The 23,366-nt window shown below is 38.1% G+C and overlaps 1 protein-coding gene across 1 annotated transcript; it reads right to left on the bottom strand.

The window, feature by feature from the left end:
- Window positions 1-1,475: 1,475 nt before the first annotated feature.
- LOC121401497 (vomeronasal type-2 receptor 116-like) lies at window positions 1,476-22,347 on the bottom strand. Its single transcript, XM_041586359.1, has 9 exons — window positions 22,122-22,347; window positions 19,551-19,688; window positions 15,825-16,017; window positions 12,245-12,536; window positions 11,194-11,573; window positions 10,803-11,022; window positions 8,733-8,960; window positions 3,727-3,850; window positions 1,476-2,380 (listed from the first exon to the last, which is right to left on the bottom strand). Exons 1-9 carry the CDS (start codon window positions 22,345-22,347, stop codon window positions 1,476-1,478), a joined length of 2,706 nt encoding a protein of 901 aa, XP_041442293.1.
- Window positions 22,348-23,366: the final 1,019 nt, after the last annotated feature.

Below are 23,366 nucleotides of genomic sequence, written 5' to 3'. Positions count from 1 at the left end.
TGGTTGTACAAATGCTTATGTGGTGTTCAACAAACAAACAAACTTTTGTCACAAATCCATATTGTTATTTTATTCTTATAAAAATGTTTGAGATTTTGAACAAGATTTTGTCAGTAAACCCACAAAACCAAAAACTGTTTTTTTACTTTTGCTAAGGTGGTTTCCAAAAATGCAATACACATGGATAATGTCATTTGAAACACACAGAGCAGGTACATCATTCTCAGGGTAAATACCTAACCCCCTTTCTCTGTGGTTGGTTAGCCCTCCATCTGCCAATATACCCCACAATCCTGGAGTTGAAGATCCTCATCAATATCTTTTGTGAGGTGAGGCTGCACTGCAACATGACAAACACAATGCTGAGGTGCAAAACCAATAAAGGAAAGCACCCCAGTGACTGAGAGGCATCGTAAGTGCAATTTTATCAACAACTTGGTAGGGGACATTCCTTCCCTTCCTAATTAGTTAATTGATTAACACACTTCCAGCCTCAAAGTCAGTCAGGTGCCATTAATTACAATCCCTGCCAAAATCACTTAATTGAAGTAAAGTCCCAAGAAGCATAATGTGTGTATTGTTACAAGATTGTAGCTGGTCTATGCCAAATACATGCACATTCTTTTACAGGAATCTTTCAAATGGCTTTATAGAAAATATAACATATAACTTACCCACAAGCCAGCCCTCAGGCATTTGTTGTTGGGTGAAGAGGTGATTGGGAGCTGAGTGAGGAGGATAGTCCTGGACACTTCCAGGAAACACAGATTGCTGTCTTAGGAGCGCTTACAATGTTAGTGCTCCTGTTGATGGGGAGGTGGTGTGTGATCAATAGATGAATACAATCAATGTGTCATAAGTAATTAGGGAATTGTCCTGCTTCAATGTTATCCACTCTCCCTGGGTTGAGGGTAACATAATGAGCCTAGGTGATGGCCTTTTTTAAAGTAAAATAGCATCAGGTATAGGTTTTTATTGCTAATCCAATGTTTTCCCAGCATTCCATGGACCCATTAACCATTTACTACGGCAGGTCAAAGTTGGGGAATAAATAATGTTTAAAAAAAAATTCGAGTGAAGATTGATAAATTTTTATCCTTCGACATTCAAATTTGATGGTCAAAGTCGAATAGAAGGATCAAATAGTTGACGGAAAAAAACATTTTGACATTCGAAGTTTCCTACTTCGAATCGAAGTTGGACTATTCCCTAGTCGAAGTACACAAAAATAGCTTTAAGTTTTTTTACTTCGAACCTTCACTTCGACCTTTGATAAATCTGCCCCTAGGTGTGGTGTGTACATTATTCCAAGAGACTCATAGAACCACAATCAAAAGAATACTTTTTTGTATTCAAGATTACAGTATATGAGACTATCCTACTTTTCAATGAAATATACTTTTATTACATAGCAAATGGAGAGCCTAAAGATTAAAGATTATTACATATTAAAATGTATCAAATAAGTCACTTCTCTATTTATTATTCCCCAGTACATATTGCTTTGTATTCCTCTTTGGCTTAAATATAATAATGTAACATTTGGGTAGAAATATACAGAAGAGAAGGCCACAGCTTGATGAGATTATGGCAAATATTTCCACTGCCACCATGTATTTGCCTTTGGTGCTCAGATAGGCCGGGATCATTGTGATCCAAACACTGCAGAAGAGCAACATGCTGAAAGTGATGTACTTGGCCTCATTAAAACTGTCCGGTAATGTCCGAGCCAAGAAAGCTACAATGAAACTCACAGATGCCAACAATCCCATGTAGGAGAGGACAATATAGAAGGCAATGACAGAGCCCTCATTGCACTGAATGATGATTTTTCCAGGTTCAGAAAGGAGGTTCAATTCTACAAATGGTGGATAAAGGGCCAGCCAGATAGCACTAATTAGAAACTGAATTAATGAACAAATGACACCAATACAATGAGCCAGTTGTACTTTCAAACATTTTCTCCATGGACTGTCAGGCTTGGAGGCTTTGAAAGCAATACAAACCATAATTGTTTTTGCCAGGACAGAAGATATAGCTATGGAGAAACTGATCCCAAAAGAGGTTTGTCGGAGCATGCAGGTTATATCAGATGGGCGACCAAGGAACAAAAACACAGAGAGGAAGCTCAGCTTGATGGAGAAAAGGAGAATAAAGCTCAGATTGCGATTGTTGGCCTTCACTAATGGAGTGTCCCGATATGAAATAAAAATTCCTATTAAAACTATCACTAATAAAAGAGACACCACAGAGAGGACAATAAAGACCAGAGTTAGGGAATCACCTTCATATGAGAGGAACTCAGTTTGCTTCTCAATACACATGGTTTTCTCGTTATTTGGCCATTCATAGATGGGACATTTTAGACAATTTTCCATATCTGAAAATAATAAATCTGTTATCAAAGTTAGGGATTTGGTAACTTTACCTTTAAATATGACCTTTTACAATATAAGGTTAGTTTAATACTAGGGCTGAACCACTTTTTACCATCTAAGTCATATTAAAAAATGTTAGGTTCTCTCAAGGCTTTTATTGAGATTTTCTAATCCCACATAACATCCTCTACAAACAATGCAATTGCATTGAGAACAAAGTCGCCCCTAGATTCTGATATATTTTGCTACAAAAAAGTATTTTCTATGATATAACTTATGCAGATGTTCAATTTGACTGATAATCAGAAATCACACATAAGGACTGAATGGCACATGAGCATATTGCTTCCTGATGAAGGCAAGCCATGATTTTTTTGGGCCACCTTAAAAAAAATCCTTTTGGTTTTATTGGATTCCCATGACAAATGCAGAGGTTTTGCTTTCTTATCAACTGTGGTGATTTACAAGACTGATGTGATGATTTTCTCATCAATTGTTAAGTGTAATTATTGGTAAAACAATGTTTAAATGTGTGTTACCCTAGGGGAGCACTCTCTTCTTTTTATTTGTATTCAAAATGCTGTCATATATTTGTAAACCTTCTACATGAACATATTCAAGACAAAAATAGGATCTGAATTGCTAAGCACTGATCTACTGATGAATGATAATTTATTTCAATGCTGCTTTCTTACCTGATAATACAACACAACTAACCCCTCGTGAAGATTCTCCACACTGAATCCTCAGCCTTAAACCCCCTTTAGGACACTGCTTCAAATACTCAGAGGTAATATGTATGTTATAAAGAGGTGGCAGGTTATTTGATATCAATTTATTGATTGATTAATAAATAATTAGTTTGCTGTGGCTGGCCAGCCAACAATAAAACATACAACCATAAATTATTCCCTCGATTTCTTTTGCCTTAAAAACACATGATCAATTCATATTATTGTTCCTTCTTAAAAGACATGGAGTTGCAAATATTTGGAAAGAGTTTGGCTCATTTTTTGCCAATTTTAAACCATGGACCATCACACTATTACTTATGTAACTTTCATTGTAACCATAAATATTTTAAATATTGTAAATAAGTATTTATGGCATTAGAAAACAAGCTCACAGGCACATCAGGCCTCTCCTTAGATTACTGGTTCTGCAGCTGTATAAGGGGACAGCGCCCCCACAGGTATCCAGAAAACAATATATGACCAGCACAAGAATATGTTGCAAAGTGAGGAAGAGTCTTTTGTTTATCTCAATAAACACCGGGACTTGCCCCCACTTTGCAGCATATATGTGTTCTGGTTGTTTATTGTTTTCTCTTTACAATATGACTAGTTACCAGTTAAGTTGGAGATCTCCCCCTCTGAGCATCTGGCACAGTCATAGCAGCAGGGCGGCGCTCTTTCCCTTGTGACTTTTCTGTAGCCGGGAGGGCAGTTTGGAGAACACTGGGACTTCAGAATCTACAAATCAGAATAAAATTAAATAATTTACATTTTTGTTCATCAAGTTTAAATTTAAAGACATTTTACTCCTTAACATCTTGAACATTTGGAATTATATGCATAGAAATTGCTTAGCTGGTCTCTTTCCTTCTGTTGAATCTTGGGCTGATTATTGTGGGAAAACCATGAAACTCAGCCCTTATTCTTTCTTGAACCTTTCTGGACATTATCACACTGAATGTTTATGAAGGTTTTCGTGTATCCAGGGCTTGATTTACGGTATCTAGTGGTGATAATCTTGAAAACATTTCATCTAATCTGAGCGGATTCTTCACTTCAACTGAGTGGAAGGGAACTCCCCAGCATTTATAACCTTTAAGATTTATATTATCACCAACATCCAATCAAAATGGCTCCACTGAACTTACAGTATTTAAGTAGGTGTTAGATAAAACTCATTCTGGTTTGAGCAGAAATCACACATAAGGACTAAATGGCACATGGCACATATGGCTCCCTGATGAGGGCAAGCCATGATTCTTTTGGGCCACCTTAGTGAGAAGCTTCCGGTTTTGCTGGATTCCCATGACAAATTTAGAGGTAATTTGCTTTCTTATCAACTGTGGTGATTTAAAGCTGATTACTGTAACTGAGTGGGAGGGAACTCCCAAGCATTTATAACCTTTAAGATTTATATAACCACCAACATCCAACCAAAATAGCTATACTGAACTTACAGTATTTAGGTAGATGTTAGCTAAAACTCATTCTGGTTGGGAAATATGACCAAGTCACAATGGTACTATGGATCATATTTCTGCAAGTATTCAATTTGCAAGTTATATGATTGGAAGTGTTATAAATTGTTATAAATAAATTTCTGGGTTAATGATAGCAGCAGGCCTGTATAGTGAAGGCTGCACATATTGGGGTGAGTAAGATATCACACAGTAAGCAAGGATTAGCTCCTCAGGTCAAGCTCCCCAGTCTATCAATAAGAACCACCATATCTTCAACCATCTAGAAAAATCACCACTAAATATAAGAGGGGATCTGCTATTCATATTATCAGCAACATACAATGAACCTTAACATCTTTTCCCTCTTCTATTCTCAAGACTCCCTGTGATTCATGGTACAAGTATCGGAACTGTTATTGAGAATGCATGGGAGGTTTTCCTGAAAACAGATCTTTATGTAATTTGGGTCTACATACCCTAAGACTACTAGAAGATCATTTAAGCATTAATTAAACCTAATAGGCTGGTTTTGCTTCCAATAAGGATTAATTATATCTAAGTTGGGATCAAGTACAAGCGACTGTTTTATTATTACACAGAAAAAGGAAATCATTTTTAAGAATTTGAATTATTTAGATAAAATGGAGTCTATGGGGTCGATTTATTAAATGGCGAAGTGGCTAACGCTAGCAACAATTCACCAGCTTTACTGCCCACAGGGACATTGGCGATTTACTAATGGATGCAGGTGCCAATTCGCTACAGAAAGAGACAGGTGCTAGCGATCATTCGCACTATATCACCAGGGGCCTATTTGCTCTGGCGAATGGACATTACTCCACAATTTCACTAAAGTGCAGATTTTACTAAACGTTACTCATTTGCCAGAGTTGCATTCGCCACCTCAGACCAGGCAAAGTGCCTTAAAATAGTTAGATCTTCCTCAATCTTCTGTCACTTATATTATATTCTGTGACCCGAAAATGCATCAAAGTCCAAAAAACGCTGGTGTCTTTTACTTTTTTCAGCCGGATTGCCTGCAATAGACTTAACAAACTTGTTTTGGGTAACCGGTTTTCCCTATACATTTGCAAAAATATGGAACATTAATTTTACAGTGGGCACCTGTATAGGGCATTAGAATAACTCTATTGTCTTTATTAAGGTTCCCTGGACATGTGTTTTAAAAATTGTAATTTGTAAGTATATGCACCAACATTTAAAATAAAGACATTCATACAACTTTAAGGGGCCGATTCACTAACTTCGAGTGAAGGATTCGAAGTAAAAAAACTTCGAATATCGAAGTGTTTTTTGGGCTACTTCGACCATTGAATGGGCTACTTCGACCTTTGACTACGACTTCGACTTTGAATCGCATGATTCGAACTAAAAAACGTTTGACTATTCGACCATTCGATAGTCGAAGTACTGTCTCTTTAAGAAAACACTTCGACCCCCTAGTTCGCCATCTAAAACCTACCGAACTCAATGTTAGCCTATGGGGAAGGTCCCCAAAGTTTTTTTGATCAAAGGATATTCCTTCGATCGTTGGATTAAAATCCTTCGAATCGTTCGATTCGAAGGATTTAATCATTCGATCGAAGGAATAATCCTTCGATCGTTCCATCGAACTACTTGCGCTAAAATCCTTCGACTTCGATATTCGAAGTCGAAGGATTTTAATTCCCAGTGGAATATCGAGGGTTAATTAACCCTCGATATTCGACCCTTGGTGAATCGGCCCCTAAATCTCCCACCCTATGCAAATTGACCTGAGCACAAGATCCCTCACGAAGTTTGGCTAGGCAGAAAAGCTAGCACATTTTCACTATCAAATGCTCGCATTGCTGAAGTAACGCTGGGAAAAAGTCGACAGCAATCGCCGCCCGTGACTAAACTCCGCATTTTAGTGAATTAGTGTAGTCTGAGCAAATACTTGCCTGGTGAAATGTTGCGCTGGGTGCAAAGTGGACGCTGACAACTTTTTGGTTAGTAAATCTGCCCCTCTCGGAGATGGCCATTACATCATTTGGAGCTTTCTGGATAACGGGTATTTGGATAATGGACATAGCTGTACAACTATGACTAATTGACAGGTCTGACGACATGTGGGAGATACGATTTTCTCAAGTAATAGTTTTAGTCAACTTTAATACATTTCTTTTTACTTTAAAATCTATCTTTACTAATGATTTGTACTTTACTAGTTTGGATTAGTAATACATATTTACTCATTTTATATTTGTGAAAAAGTATGCATTCTGTAGCACACACACGAAGCAGTAACAAACCATGAGGCATGTACATTTTTTAATGTTTTTACTTTTAAAGGGATGTCCTGGTTGTCCTATATTTTCCATACATGGGGGTACAGTGTAATATATCTAATACAATTCCTTCAGACTTGCTGGTAGGTTAAAGGGAGTAAGAAGTAAAAGCATTTAAAATACATGTCAGACTTGTTCAATATAAAAATAAAACCTGGGTAAATACATTGAGCAAAATAAAAACAAAATGTTTCTAATATAGTTAGTTAGGCAAAAATGTAATGTATAAAGGCTGGAGTGACTGGATGTGTAACATAATAGCCAGAACACTACTTCCTGCTTTTCTTGTCTCTTATTGGTTATCAGTAAGTAACCAATCAGAATAGAGGGGAGCACATGGGTCATAGCTATTTGCTTTTGAATATGTCACTAAGGATCAATTACAAACTCACAGAACAGTAATGTCCCATGTGGGCCCCCTTATAGTCACTGACTAACTCAGAGTTAGAGAGCTGAAAAGCAGGAAGTTGGATTCTGATTAGGGATGGGCACATTTTTTCACCTTGTTTTGCTGCGAAAATGAGGCACATAGACTTTTATGGAATCGCATGTTAAAAAAAAAATGACTCCGTCAAAAAAAAATTTCACTGCGCGTCAAAAAAAAATGTTGACGCCCGTAGACTTTAATGGGCGTCAGCGACATTTCGCTGGAAGCAAATTTTTGATGAAGTGAAACTGGTCAAATTCGCCCTAGCCTAATTCTGTTCTGGTAGACATCCAGTCAATCCATTATACATTACATTTTGGCTGACTAATTATATTAGAAACAGTTTTTATTGTGCACAGCCTATCTATTTACCCAGTTTTTACTTTTACAATGAACTGTTCATTTAAAATATACATTTTTCAGAACTTCTCTCCAAGAAACCTTCATCATTCTGTATTTGCAATGAAACCAAAAAGAAGTTTGTCCGTATGCTAGAAATTCATGGAATTTACTTATTAATTTTTTATAAACCCAACAAAAAAGCTATAAAAGGTGTAAAATATGTAATCAGAGTCTCTTGTAGTTAAATGCACATTAAGTAGCCTCTACGTATATTTATGTGACCATTTGTCCTTAATTTCTATTGAGTTGTTGTTTCCTTCCTTACAATCATTTGCTACAAGTCTGGTGCTCTGATTGGCACAACTCACCACAAAAACTCTGGAATTATTTCCATGTTAAGTGTGACAGTAGCTCCAGGGTTCCCCAGCACTTATAGGGGCACTTACATATGAGCTGAAGAGTCTGGCACCAATACAGAAAACGAAGTGTAAAAGATGATTTAACTGACTAGATGAGGAGGCCAACTGTGGACAACTTACCATTCCAGAGTTCAGAATTACAAATGTATAGGAGGTTATGACAAAATTATCATTGTGTCAGGAGCATTGCCCAGCACTTTGTCACTGCCAGGTTCTAAATGGTGACACTCATGGTTGTGGCATCATTATATCATCATGTGAGTCCATAAAATCAGAGAACCTTGAAATTCAGTGTAGATGCCAACATTAATGCCTGATCTTAATTATAAGTTCCTGTACTTGACGTATTTATAGTCTGTAACGTTTTATCATTAGTTACTCATGTAGTTTCAATCCAATATCATTGGGGAGGAAATGTGATGTCGCTGATGAGTAATTTTATAACAATTTCAATTTAATCAGCTATAATGCTGATGATGTCATTTTCCATTAATTTTGCATGAAGAATGGCATCCAAACACCTTAGTTGATGGGACCCCCCAGTGGGTTGAGTTTCTGTTTCTTTTTAGCATAATAAAGTAATGCATTTATTCTTCAAAATGTTTTTCTTTAATCCTAAACAGCATATAAAATTGTTCCTACCTGGTTATTGGTGTTTTTCTTCCAAAATATGCTTTGGATATCGATCTTTAGAGAACTTCCAGAATCTGACCAAAAATATTCACCGACTGGTATTTGTTTGTTTTCTGAGTTGAAATAAATAGGCCAAGTGGAAATTCCGTACTTCACAGGAGATTTGTTGAGCTCATTGAAATTAATTTCTGTTCCACAAGGTTCAGTGAAGCGCACATTTCTTAGATATCGGTGTAACTGTACAATAAGATTACTGTATTACTGTTAACACCTATTTATGAACCACCAACACAATCCACAGTTTGGAACAAGAATGTTATAGAACAAACATACAAATACATTGAAGTGGGTACAGTTCATTGGAGTTTACAGTTAATAAACTAATATACTGATATATATAAGATGTGAGTTAATATCCTCTCTACAATGGAGTGTGACAGGATAGAACAAGAATGAGATTCTCATGAATGAAGCTTTGTGCACTTACGTCTGAGATTATGTGAAGAATTGTAATACCTTTTTAATGTGAGTTGTGCACATTACAGTAGATATAAATTAAAATATGATGTTTGGGTTCTCTGAACCTTTTAATATGTGTGGAAATTACAGATCTCATTTACTGCTGAGATAGTTCTCATCCTCACAGGACCAAACATAGACTTGATTCAGTTTTCCTGTTTGGTCTATTTAACTCATGGAATAACAATAATCATATATCTAGTATAGGTCAATCTAAAAACAACAGGACTTGCTGAGTAATCAATGAAGACGTTTCACTACTCATCCGAGCAGCTTCTTCAGTACAACTGACTGGTGTGGGAAGTTCTCGGCATATAAACTCTTCCACTAATCCATTTACAATGGCACATTGTAACTCTTCAAAGAGGTGACATCTGAAGAAACTCACAGAGGTGTTGATTCTGTGTAGTTGTAATAGGATTATCCAATGTGTCATGCAACTCCGGCGGATTCAGAACACTTCACACATTCATGCAACTCTCACAAGTAACACCTGTATCTAGGAGTCACATGACACATTGGATAATCCTATCACAACTACATAGAATCAACACCTCTGTGAGTTTCTTCAGATGTCACCTCTTTGAAGAGTGCCATTGTAAATGGATTAATGGAAGAGTTTATATGCCAAGTTATACTATGACCTGGATGAATGAAAATCTTCATAGTCAACAATAATCATAGATTTTTCTTGATTAAAACAAGGAAAACATATGTGTGTACATGTGCATTTGTTTGCACATGTAGGCACACTTTGTGTATATTGATACCAGTCATTATAGGTACTTGTGCCTAAAGGTGCTTCTTATACCTCTGTGTAGTTGTGCTAAGCATTAATGTGTCAACAAGTCTTCTCTGAAGAATAACATACAAGCAAGTCTATTGACACCAGGGAACACTGGGGCTGTAACAACTCTAAGCATGGAGGTAATGCCAAGATTTCCACAATCTAAGATTTCTAAGATAATATGCACACACATGCCAAAATAATTACATATTCATGGTATTTTAACACTGGAAATGGAGTAATTCCCAAACTGTGTCCTATACACAAAAACACCACAGACAAAATTGCATTCAATTTGCATGTATGCATAATGAAATAAATGTGCCAGACAACACACTAAAAAACTCATTATGCATTATGGGAAAAAGAGAAGACAATTTCCATCCAAAATATGCACTTTGCGCATGGTGATACATTTGTAAATAACTGTTTTTATTTTTGAAAGTGTCCGAGCCTCTGTTGGTTCCACTCAATCCAGTAAAGTAAAATACCCCACTCATTATCTTTTATGTTTCTCCTCTGCTTTCTAAGCTGCACCAACTTGCATAGACTTCCTGGTCACAGAGAGATCACCCCAAGCCCCACCCCTTTTTCACAGACGAGGACCAATGAGTCCCAACATCTGTACTGGCTTATCAATAAATTAATTAATAAAGCTCTTCTTTTATTTACCATTTATTCTGTCTCATAGAGCATTTTTTGACCTTATTGCTATTATTTTTAGAAAATGTCATAGAAATGTGTTTCTGATTTTTATCAATCATATTTGTTACCTGTTTTCTGTGAATGTATTTGTGGATATCTTTATGATGGGATTTTCCAGATGAGGAGAGCATGAGATGTTCTGCATGTGCCAATCCAGTTGCTGCTCTGTACACTTGGTAATTAGGAGTTAGTGGCCAAACTGATATTTCTAAACTGGAACAATTATTAAAAACTGTTCCATAAGCCTTCTGAAATAAATCATCCTTCTCTTTATCAAGTGTCACACATCTATGTGTAAATAAAAATAGGTCTTTAAATAAAATGTCTTCTTTAACAGTCAATTCATAGGGTATGGATTCATTTCTCTCATAACACCAGTTGTTTTCATTATAGAAAAGGAGACTGCCATTAAATAGCAAGTAGGAATAAATGTGCAGCCACGTTTGTGGAATGACCAACGTCTTGTCTTTTATCATTGTCTCTACAAGGGAAATTAAAAATTCAGTAGGAAAAAGCCTCCCACACAAGACAACAACCTCTGCAGTAGATTTTTGTATCCTTTCTAATGTTCTTATATTTGCAATTCTATCTCCAGTTAGAGTCCCAATGAAGTCAACGCAGGCTCCATGTTTATTGATCTCATTCCTGAGGTTCTTACTCTCACTCTCTCTCTCTTCGTGGTCATCACCAGGTGCCAGAATGATCACCCAGGTCCAACCCAGACGTTCCACCAGTTCTGCTATAGCAATGTGCTGAATATCATCATTTAGTCCTGTACTAAAATGGTATGGATATAGTGTTCTATCATTCAGTACTGGGTCTGTGGCCCCATAACTGATCTGAAACATAGGAACATGGATTTGAAATGTTAGAGAGACAAATATAAACAAAAGCCAATTTTGAAAAATGAAAAAAATATATCTAATGCTCTTAATCTATTGTGGATAATGACCATAATATTTCTATATAATATTGGCCAGTATGGTGCCTGTGTGGGGGTACATATGGCAAACAGCCCTTACAAAATGTAAAAACAATAATAAATAGTCTTCTAAAAACAATGCTAATTGTTTATTGTACTTAAAAGGACTAAGCAACTGTCAACCCATTTGTAACCCATACTTCATGAATACTTAACTTTGAAGTGATTCAGACATTAAAATGGTAGAAAAATTTAAACTTCTTCACAAAATTATAAAGCCCCAAGAGCTTAAGAAAAACCATGGGAGTTTAAACACCTTGAATAACCAATTTGACTGAACTGTACCCCCATATCTGTAAACTACAACATCCACATGATCACACATGGTTCATTTACCATATTCCTAACTTGGGTTGAGAGTACGTGCAGAGTAAAGAACTTCTGTTAACTCCCTCTGCTGCCTCACAGGTAATGGAATCTGCCTTGTGATGCCACCATTTTTCAGATAGAACACACTTAGACATAAGCCTTTTAGTGAAAAAACTGGAGTATATGTTATTAACAATACTATCTAATAAGCTTACTTACCTGTGTGTATCCATATGAGGTCAGAAATTGTGCTATAGGCAGGGTTGTAACAATTGACCGATCTGCAATAAAACCAATAACTTTTCCATAGTCTCCACAGGAGTAATTAGGAACCATTTCCCCTGGACCTGATAATATCTGCAGTATATTACGTATAGCAAGACTTGGCTCCATACATGAATCATATACTTGATATCCCACAGTGATGTTGGGCAGCAGATCAGGGTTCTTGTTGATATCATCAATGGCAAACAACAAGGAAATTATGTCCTGGTAGTAATTATAACTGGGACTGTGAAAATATTGTGTTTGTTAATGTGGAATTATGTAAAAAGAATTTCCAAACTGTGCCACATTATCTACTAATTAACTGTAATCCCCAATAATGACCTTGGGAAGACTAGTGACTAGCAATTCCATTTAAATGATTAAAGCCACCTACAATCTTGATGATTTATTAAAATTATGAATTGCATGAAAACGTTGTACATGTAGAATTCCTAGTGAAATTCATTTGTAAACAGGAAAGTTTTATTTGATTTGTTGACTAATTTGCATTGCTGATTAAACTATATTTTAAATATGTAAAACAAAAAAAGGTTAAACAAAGGGGGAATTCAACAATTACATTGTAACCGAGTACCTCCAATAACTTATTCAAATGCTTTTTAGGAGAAAGAAGGATAAATATGTTGGGATCACAGAACCTGCTGTTAAGAGATTAGATAGGTGTGGATTGAAATGCATATCTGGTTTATTTAGAAGTGGAAGAATTAAATGTTCTTTAAAAGCTGTATATCAAGCAAGTAACTCATGGGTAAATAAAATAAACATCCTGTAGCTCTTGAGTTTTGTACTTTATGGATCTTTTAATTGAAGGGGGACAAACATGGGGGGAGTCTTCTCCAGCAGTTGGAGACCATGGTGCCCCGATAGCCAAGGTTTATTGACAATATATTCCTGTTACGATAGGGGCCTTTATCAGACCTTCAGGCATTTATGGATACTTATGGATAAGTAGATCAATAGTTATAATATACTATTTATATGCATATATGAAAAGATTCAGACAATTTAAAAAATTAAGGTTGTTGAATAATTCCAGAAGAGTTATATGGGAAATCTACATCAACCAGTTATATTATGTGGCTATTTAGCATACATATATGTACAGACTTATCTATACATTCACATATATAAACTATATACCAAGACCTGTGCTATAAATGTAGATCAAGAAATCATCCAAGCACATCTTAAAGGGGTTAATAGAATCTGCCCACAAAACATAATCCATCAGGGCATTCCATAATCTCACTGATTCTGTGCAGAGGAAATTTTTTAAACTGAAAGAGGAAATGTCCTTCTTAAATTGTCCTCAACTCACCTACGTAAACAATTTTAAGATATCAGATTTTAAGGGGAACAGTAAAATATCAACTTAGCAAGTCTGTGGAGGTCACTTCATCACATTCAGTCTGAGATATGATGGACTCAAACCCCACCCAAAAATGAATCAGTTAAGTCACATGACTTGGGGCAGCTGGGAAACTGACAATATGTCTAGCCCTGTGTCAGATTTCAAAATTAAATATAAAAAAATCTGTTTGCTCTTTTGAGAAATGGATTTCAGTGCAGAATTCTGCTGGAGCAGTACTATTAAGTGATTCATTTTGAAATTTTTTTTTTTTCCCATGACAGTATCCCTTTAAGTGCCTTAGAGTGAAAACTCCCATCTTATTCATAATAAATGGCTTATCAAAGTCACGCCCAAAAAACTATTGATATTCAAATTCTATAAACTAATTAACAATCTACTTTACTAACTTTCTGAAGTGATTGCAAAATCAGATGCTACCATCCGGGTTTTGGGACAAGGACAATGGGGCTGGATCATTCAGTATGGGACTCCTCAATTACATCCAGCTCCAACATCCTTCTAATCTCCTCTGTCACTGCCTGGCGTTGTGCCTCGGGTATACTATAAGGTTTGACATTGACTTTAACTCCAAGTCCAGTTATAATGTCATGTTTAATAACATCAGTAAGACCAGGCTTGTCTGAGAATATTTGTCTATTCCGGATCAGAAACTCTTTCATCTCCTGCTTCTGACCTGAGACAACTTTACCTCAGGCACCTGTGGTATTTCTACCTCTACAGCTGCAGGACAGGTGGACAGCCCTTCAATGGCTTAATTGGGTTAACATGGTAGAGCTGCTCTTTTTTTCGCTTGTCTTGTTGGGACACCTTATAATTAACGTCCCCTATGCATTCTATAATCTCGTAGGGGCCTTACCATTTGGCCAGGAACTTACTTTCCACCGTAGGAACTAGGACTAACACCCTGTCCCCAGGATGGAAAGTTCAGACATGAGCCAACTTATTATATATGTGGCTTTGAGCTTGCTGGGCCTGAAGCATATGATCTCTCACAAGGGGCATTACTTTTGCAAGATGGTCCTGCATGTCTGCAACATGCTCTACCACACTTTGTGTGGGGTGGCTTCAGATTCCCATGTCTCCTTTGCCACGTCCAACAGCCCTAGTGGGTGGCGGCCATACAACTACTCAAAGGGTGAAAGCCCTGTAGAGGCCTGTGGGACTTCTCTAATGGCAAACATGAGATAGGGAAGTAAACAATCCCAATTTCTCCAATCTTTATCCACCACTTTTTTTAACATCCCCTTTAGGGTCTTGTTGAACCTTTCAACCAACCCGTCAGTTTGGGGATGATACACAGATGTGTGTAACTGTTTGAGTTGGAGAAACCTGCACAATTCCTTCATCGCCCTAGACATGATCCTGTAAGGATCTCTTTTGGAATTCCTGTGAGGGTGAACATGTGGAACAGCTCTCGGGCTATGGTATTTGAAGAGGTGTTCCTTAAGGGGACTACTGACTAGCGTAGTCCATGACTACCAAAATATACTGATGCCCCCTAGAAGATTTTATTAGTGGCCCTACCAAGTCCATGGCAATACGCTCAAATGGGATTTCGATTACAGGCAACGGGACTAATGGACTGCAAGAATGGGGCATTGGGGCCGATTTCTGACACTCTGGGCAGGATTCACAGTAGTTCTTTATATCTGCATGTACCCCCGGCCAAAAGAATTGCTGCAGCATTCAGTCTTTGGTTTTCTGATACGCTAGGTGGCCACCTAGTGGATGACAATGGGCCAGATTGAGAACTATTCTCCTATATGGCTGCGGGACCACTAGCTGTTCCACAATCTCTCCTTGAACCTTATCCACATGGTAAAGCAAGTCATTTTGTACAGCAAGATGGGGAAATACACATATTGGGCACAACTTGTTTGGTGAGCATGCTAAATCTTTAAAGGAGAAGGAAAGTCTAAATCCACGTAACTGACTGTGGGATACTTGATGTTACCCTGGTATAAGTTTTAAAAATGTCTATGTATAACATTACTGCACAGCTCAGCGCATATAGTGCTTTTCAAAGGGCTCCATGTGACAGAGAAATGTGCTAAAACTTCTTTAAATAAAATAATTAAATATATTAAATTAATAAACACACACACACACATATATTGGACAATACATATGGACTCTTACCTTATACAAAGAGGAATATGTTTTCCATTGATATCTGGTATATAATACACCCCAGTGTGTACAGATTGGACTCCTCCAATGATGATGTCTCCATCCTGAAAGTATTTGTATTCATACTTAGGCTTGGTGAGGTGAATACGGCACTGTAAGTCTGACCCACTCTGCCCAGTATTGCAGGGTATTACCCATATCACTGTCAGGCAGAATATCACACTCAGTTGAACCAGTGAAAGATCTCTGGTTATAGACCATGAAACACTTATCATTTCTTTTGTACAGAGACACAGTCATTACAGTTTTTTCTCAAGTACTTGCTCTTATCTTTGAGAGTGGACTGTACATCAGTCTCCTTATATATATTCTTTACCTGGTGATATTTCTCTTGTGCTCTATGTAGAACCTGCAATTAAACTATTCCTAACCTCCCCAATGTCCATTTATGTTTTCTACAAATAAACTCTGTAATTGTCTCATTTTGATATATTATTAAAATTATTTTCTATTTTATTTCCTAACTATAATAAATATCAATTTATGAAACAGACTTTTTTTTATTTATTTATTTTTCACACCAACAGCGAATAATTTGCCCTCAATGGGCCATGACATTTTTCACAGTTACAGAAGAAACAGCATGAGATGAGTTTCTGTATTACAGACATATAGAAAACAGAACTTTTCTTATGCATGATGTTAAAGTTTTTATCCTAGTGATACTGGCAAGTCACCATCATTCTGCTCCTTTACCATACATACATATTGTACCCTCAATTTTCAAACCTATGTACCTTCTTTGATTTTGTTTGACATCCCCTCCTCCATTGCTTCTCCAGTACCCTGTCATATTTCAAGTGTTTAACATGGCCTCTAGAGCATCCCAATTACCCCAGATCTTATTAAACTGATCCACCTTATCAAATTTGAGTGCCGTTAGATAATCTGATTCTTTCCAGTAATTCCTTTTCTGATGAGGGGGGGGGGGTCAATGCTTTCCAATTCTTTGCTATTAACCCCCTAGCCACTGCGAGTATGCAATCAACCATTTTTTCTAAAGGATTCCTTAGTTTGGGGATCCTATTACCCAGCACATACACCAATGTATTCAGATGCACTACAATCATAGCCACCTTCTCAACCCAACTTTTGACCATATCCCAAAACCGTTTCCGTTTATTATAGGTGCAAAACATGTGGAGGAGTGAGCCCCCATGTTCCCCACATCTCCAGCAACGAGAATCTGTGGTATCAGGAAATAATTTATGTAAAAGTTGTGGGGTGTGATACCATCCCATTATAACCTTATAAATATTTTCCTTAATGGTGGCACATACAGATGTCACCCTTGCGTTTTCCCAAATTTTGTCCCAAGTGGAGAGTGGGATCTCAGTTCCAAGCATTTTCTCCCAATGTACCATATATTTATGAGGGTGCTTTTCAATATCTGTTTCATTAATGATCAAATACCACCTCATGATCAGGCCCCTTTGTGTTGGGGATTGTTTACATAATTCAGTAAGAGGGTGTTTTTGTGGGAGACGTGCTGTTGGGAATATGGTTAGAGCATAATGTCTTAGCTGTATATACAAAAAGGGAGAAATTAGGCCTCCATCGTCTCTTTCTGTTATTTCCCTATATGTTCTGAGGGTACCGTCTGTTGTTTTAAATAGGGAGTAAAGATGGGTAATTTTGGGCAAGGTTAGCTGATCCTTGATAGTGGGCGACATCCCTGGTAGGAAGTCATAGTTATTGAGTAACAGGATCAGCTGGGATTTGTTAGGATGGAATCCCAAGTGAGAAGTCACCTTCTCCAACTTAAGGCTGTCTGTTTCATAGATTCTAAGTGTAAGATATGGATGGCCTGCTTACATCTTGTCCATAGGGTGCATGGGCGGGAACCCTTTTGTAAATAATTCCTCTCTATTTCCGCCCCTGTTGTCAATGGATATTCAGAGAACCACCCTGCTACTTGTTTTACTTTAGTCGCTAAGTAGTAGTGATATAAATTGGGTAGTGATAAGCCTCCCAATGTTTTAGGAGCCATCAAAACTTTTTGTCCTATTCTGTGTCTTTTATGATTCCATGCAAATTTTATGACTGCTCTTTGGAGGTCCTCTATGTTCCGCCTAGGAACCGCTATAGGTAAGGTATCATAAAGGTATAATAATCTGGGAAGCAAGTTCATTTTAATAGACGAAATGCGCCTGAACCATGAGAAACTGTACCGATTCCATTCCAGCAAGTCTTTCTTGAAATACATCCATCAACTTAGGGTAGTTGGCTGCATATAACGAACCATGATTTGGGGTTATTTTTATTCCCAAGTATGTAATGGATTTAAGTTGCCAATTGTATGGGAAATTCAATTTCAAAAGTTTAATCTGTGGGTCTGAAACATTAATAGGTAAGGCCTCCGATTTAGACTCATTTATTTTATACCCAGATAACATCCCATATGTTTCTAACGTGGCATATAGGTTTGGGAGGGACGTCTGGGGACGAGTGATAGAGAGAATAACGTCATCCGCATTCATAGCAATTTTGTATTGCGTCCCCTTTACATTAGGACATGTATGTCAGGGTTTTCCCTAATTTTTTGAGCTAAGGGCTTTATGCTAATAGCAAATAGGGCAGCCCTGTCGCGTGCCATTGTTGATGGGTATTGATTGAGACACTCTCTCCATTATTTTAAGTTTTGTTCCCAAATCTCTGTATAAGGAGTGCAGAATCACCATAAAATCCCAGTTAAGGTGGTCAAATGCTTTCTCCGCGTCTAGGCTCAGGAGTAGCATGGAGTCCCTTCTTTTGTTAGCTATATTGACCAGATCTATGATCCTCCTCGTATTATCCCCAGCCTTCCTACCCATTATAAAGCCCACTTGATCTATATGGATTAGTTTAGGAAGTAAGCTATTTAGCCTTAATGAAAGAATCTCAGTTAAAATTTTATAGTCTGAATTGAGTAAGGAAATTGGGTGATAGTTGCTACACCTGGTCAAATCCTTGCCTTCTTTCAGTATGAGTGTGATATATGATTCCTTGAATGTGGTGGGGACAATTTCCCCTCTCAGAAAACTGTTGAACATATCTAACAGATGTGGTGACAGGATTTCTTTGTAGGTCTTATAATAGCTAGAGGGAAGGCCGTCAGGGTTTTAGAGGTGGGCATTGTCTTCAGCACTTCCCATAATTCCTCCTCATCAATATCTATATTAAGAGTATGCAGCTCCAGCTCGGTAAATGTGAGTCCTCTAGGCAGGATTGAGTCCTATCAGTAGGTGGAGCTTTCTGTGCTCCTGTCCGATCCAGGTTATATAAATTATGATAATATTTACTAAACTCTTCCATAATTCTATGGGGGTTAGAGGTAGGGCCCGTAGGAGTATGGAGCACCTGCGGTGTGTTCATTGCCTTCCACTGACGCAGCTTTCTTGCTTACAGTGACTGGGAACAATTAGCTCTCTCATAGTATATTTGTTTCAAAGAGGTCAAACTTTTTTCTGCTTGGTGAATATTTAAATCTTTAATTTGGTTCCGTAATTGTATTATTTTAGCCATTCTAGCTCTAGTGGGAGTCCTAGCTTGTATCTCCTCAGCCTCCTTCAATAGGATCTCCTTCGATCGTATATTCATTTGTGTTGACTTCTTCAATGCTGCGCCCATCGAAATGCAATGACCCCTTTAACTGGTTTATGTGCCTCCCATAACACCCCTTGAGAGGATACTGACCCTTAGTTGCAAGATTAACGCTTCTGATAGTCTTATGAAGATACAGCAAGGATCCATTTCCACCTCCGAATATGCTGTTAACTTCTGGACCCAGGCTGCCGAGGTTTCCTGGAACAATGAGGCGCTTGTGGTAGCCTTCTGGAGGGAGATAAATGAGGATCTGAAAGATGCCACACTATAGAAGTGACTGCGCTCTGGGAGAGTGGTTTAATAGGCTTCTTCTATCTCAGTGTACACCCCCCCTCAGGTGTAGAGTAAATTAATTGAAATTGGAGTTACTGAGACAGTTACTGAAACAGCCAAGAATGCAGGCTTGCTGCTAATTGTGCTTTATTGCCACGACATGTTTCGGGCTCAAGGCCCTTTATCAAGTGTTATATAACACTTGATAAAGGGTCTTGAGCCGAAACATGTTGTGGCAATAAAGCACAATTAGCAGCAAGCCTGCATTCTTGGCTGTTTCTCTCAGTAACTCCAATTTCAAGAGGATCTGAAAGATAAGTTGATAACTTTGGATCTTCCTACTTCGTTCAAAGGATTGGCTTCTTTATCAAGATTGATTCCCCTGCTCCCTATTCTCCTCATGGAATAGAGTTTCCAGCTTCTGTTGCTCCTTCCTTACCTGTATGTGAGGAACCTATGCAGATTGGAGCTATACGCTTAACAGCTGAAGAAAGAACGTGTGCATTAGAAAATCTACTTCATCCAATGAACCTGTTTCTTTTTTGTACAGAAAAATAAGACAGTGTCAGACCCTGTATTGACTATCATGCTTTGAACAAGATAATGATTAAAAAACATTATCCCCTTCTGCTTATTCTGGAAATTTTCGATAGATTAGGGGAAGCCAAATTCTTTATCAAACTAGACTTATGTGGAGCCTATAACCTGATATTTATGCGCCATGGGGACTAATGGAAAACATCTTTCAACACCTGGGATGGCAATTATGAATATTTGGTCATGCTCTTTGGCCTATGCAATGCCCCAGCTCTTTTTCAAGATTTTATCAACAATGTTCTTCGGGATTTTTTGCAAACTTGTGTCGTCGTATATCTGGATGATATTCTGGTTTACTCATCCTCACTTTCCGATCATGTTACCCAAGTAAAAGAAGTTTTAATCAGATTTAGAGAGAATTGTCTGTATGCCGAGCTTGAGAAATGTGAATTTCTTTTTTGGGGTATATTATTTCTCCCTCAGGTTTGAGATTGGCCCCGTCAAGGTCACTGCTGTTTTAAACTGGCAAATTCCTCCAGGCTTGAAAGCCATACAATGATTCTTTGCCAATTTTTATCGTAAGTTCATAAAGAACTTCTCTCAGACCGTGGCTCCCATTACAGTGCTCATAAAAGAAACCATACAAGTCTTCATGGACTCCAGAAGCACAAAAAGTTTTCTGTAAAGCAGTTGTTCAGTTCAGCCCCTTTTCTCATTCATCCAGATCCTGGTCATCCATTTATTTTAGAGTTCGACGCCTTCAAGGTGGTTGTAGTTGCCATTCTCTCCCAAAGAATGGAATTTCCATGAACCCTTAATCCTTGTTCTTATTTTTCTCAAACACTTTCTCCAGCAGAAAGAATTGTGATGTGGGCAACTGCGAATTATTGTCTGTAAAGCTCATTCTTGAGGAATGGTGTCACTTGTTGGAAGGTGCAAAGGAACCTATTACTATTCTGAAAGATCACAAAAATCTAAAATATATTTCCTCTGCCAGAAGACTCAATCCTCGTATTGCTCGCTGAGCCCTTTTCTTTCCAGATTTAATTTCTTAAATTCTTATCAACTTGGTTCTAAGAATATAAAAGATGTCTCATGGAAAAGGAATCTGATCCCTCCCCACCCTGTACTATTATTCCATCTGAGTTAGTAGTGGCACCTTCTTCTCTATGCTTGTCTGAATTTTCCACTCTGGATTATCCTCCTGAATGTCCTTCTGGGAAGATTTTTATACCTCAACATATGGTCCCTCAAGACCTCAAGTTGGCCCATTCATATAAGATTTCTGGTCATCCTGGGGTTAAGAAGACTCATGAGTTTAAGCCAAGGTACTGTTGGTGGCCTTAACTTTCCAAAGATGTCAAGCTTTTTGTTTCACCCTGTTCTGTCTGTGCACAACATAAAACTCCTTGTTCCTTACCTTGTGGTCTTCTTCAACCTTTGTCTATACCTACTCAACCCTGGTCCTGGAGATTTTTCATTTGCACTGTGTTCCTCAATCTTTAGTAAATCTGCCCTTTAGACTTAGACAACTGAATTCTAAACTCTATATACAGTCTGTCACGGTCGGCACCCTAAATTCAGAACCAATGTCAAGCACAATGTTCTCGGCTCTTGCTTCCGCCTTTAACAGCCGCCTTTCACCTCGGGAAGGAGCCCTTGGATAATCGGATGCCGTCATAAGAAAGGTGCCAAGCGAAGGGTTCTGAATGAGCAAAGGGGCATGACAGTACAACAGAAGTCTTTTGGGCAGAAGGTCGCAGTACAAGGCGTCGATAGAAAAGTGTAGACAGATCAGGCCGGGTCAGGACAGGCAGAGTAGTAGAGGAGTCAAACAGGCAAGGGTCGAACCAGGAGATAAATCAGAAGGGATACGGATATAGAAGAGTCGGTTACAAGGGAGGGTCAGGATTACAAAAGTCAGAATCGTCCAAAAACAGGCAGGGGTCACAACAGATATCAGATCATCAAAGCTATACAGCACAGAGGCACCAGGAAACTCATGAGGAACAGATCCTATAATGGGTAGTGGTAAACTGTAATAGGGCTCTTTAAATATTTTCAAACTTTGCGCCATTGCGCGCTGACGTGTGCACCTATCAAAGGAGCGAAGGCACGCCGCGTATACCCTTACTGTTCTCAATCAGGAAGAAGATGACACACCTCGGGGAGGACCTGCCGACCCCTTCCCACTAGACCACCACGGTGTGTTACAAAGTCACTCTCTGACAAATGGAAAATGTTGTAGCTCTTTTTGGACTAAACCAAATCTAATTTATATTTGTGGTCTAGTTAAAAACTGTTAATCACTGGTTCCATACCCATTCACAGCTGTTACAATCCAGGACAGGTGTTAGGCTCCCTGGTCTCGGCTCTGCAAGCGTTACTTCGGCAGTGAGAGCATTTCATATCGAATTTTCGCTAGCGTTCATTTCTGCCTAGATAACTTTGTTAACACTCTTGCGCTTGGGTTAATTTGAATAATAGTCATATGGATGTCTTCAATAGTAATGTGGGTGCAAATGTTTGTCAGACAGACGAGATCTTTTAATGCCCTAGACATGAGCCCACCCTTATATAAATATGGCATGCCCCTCTAATAAGTTAACAAAATTTATTCACACATAAGTCTTTAATAGTTTGGCAATTCCGCTTTAAGAAAAGAAAAGTCACAGTGTTTTTGACAACTTTATTGCATTGTCGGCATAGAGGATATGATGTCACTGACATAAGATTGAGGAAGTTGTTGTTTCATTTTATCGATTTGCCTGGTCTGAGGTGGGGAAGGAAACTCTGGTGAAAGAGGTAAAGTTCAGTAAAATTTGCACTTTACTAAATTTGCAGAGTATCGACTTCACCAGAGTCAAAAGTCGTCTGCTGATAGAGTGTGAAGGAACACTAGCGACGGTCTCATTGCCAGCGAATTGTCCTCTATGTCTATGTGATGTCCCTGAGGCTGAGATTTCTGGCAAATTGTTGCAAATTATTTTTCAGGCCCCCATAATGTCTAGACGTTGATTTGTTTTACCAATATTTATTGAAATTGTATATGAATTAGGGCCTCATGGGTCCCCTGCAGCCGCAGTGTCTGCTTCT

This window comes from Xenopus laevis, chromosome 1L (genome assembly GCF_017654675.1).
Source record: "Xenopus laevis strain J_2021 chromosome 1L, Xenopus_laevis_v10.1, whole genome shotgun sequence".
Lineage (NCBI taxonomy): Eukaryota > Metazoa > Chordata > Amphibia > Anura > Pipidae > Xenopus > Xenopus laevis.
The sequence above is the reverse complement of the archived record's forward strand: the minus strand, read 5'-3'. Positions and strand labels throughout refer to the sequence as shown.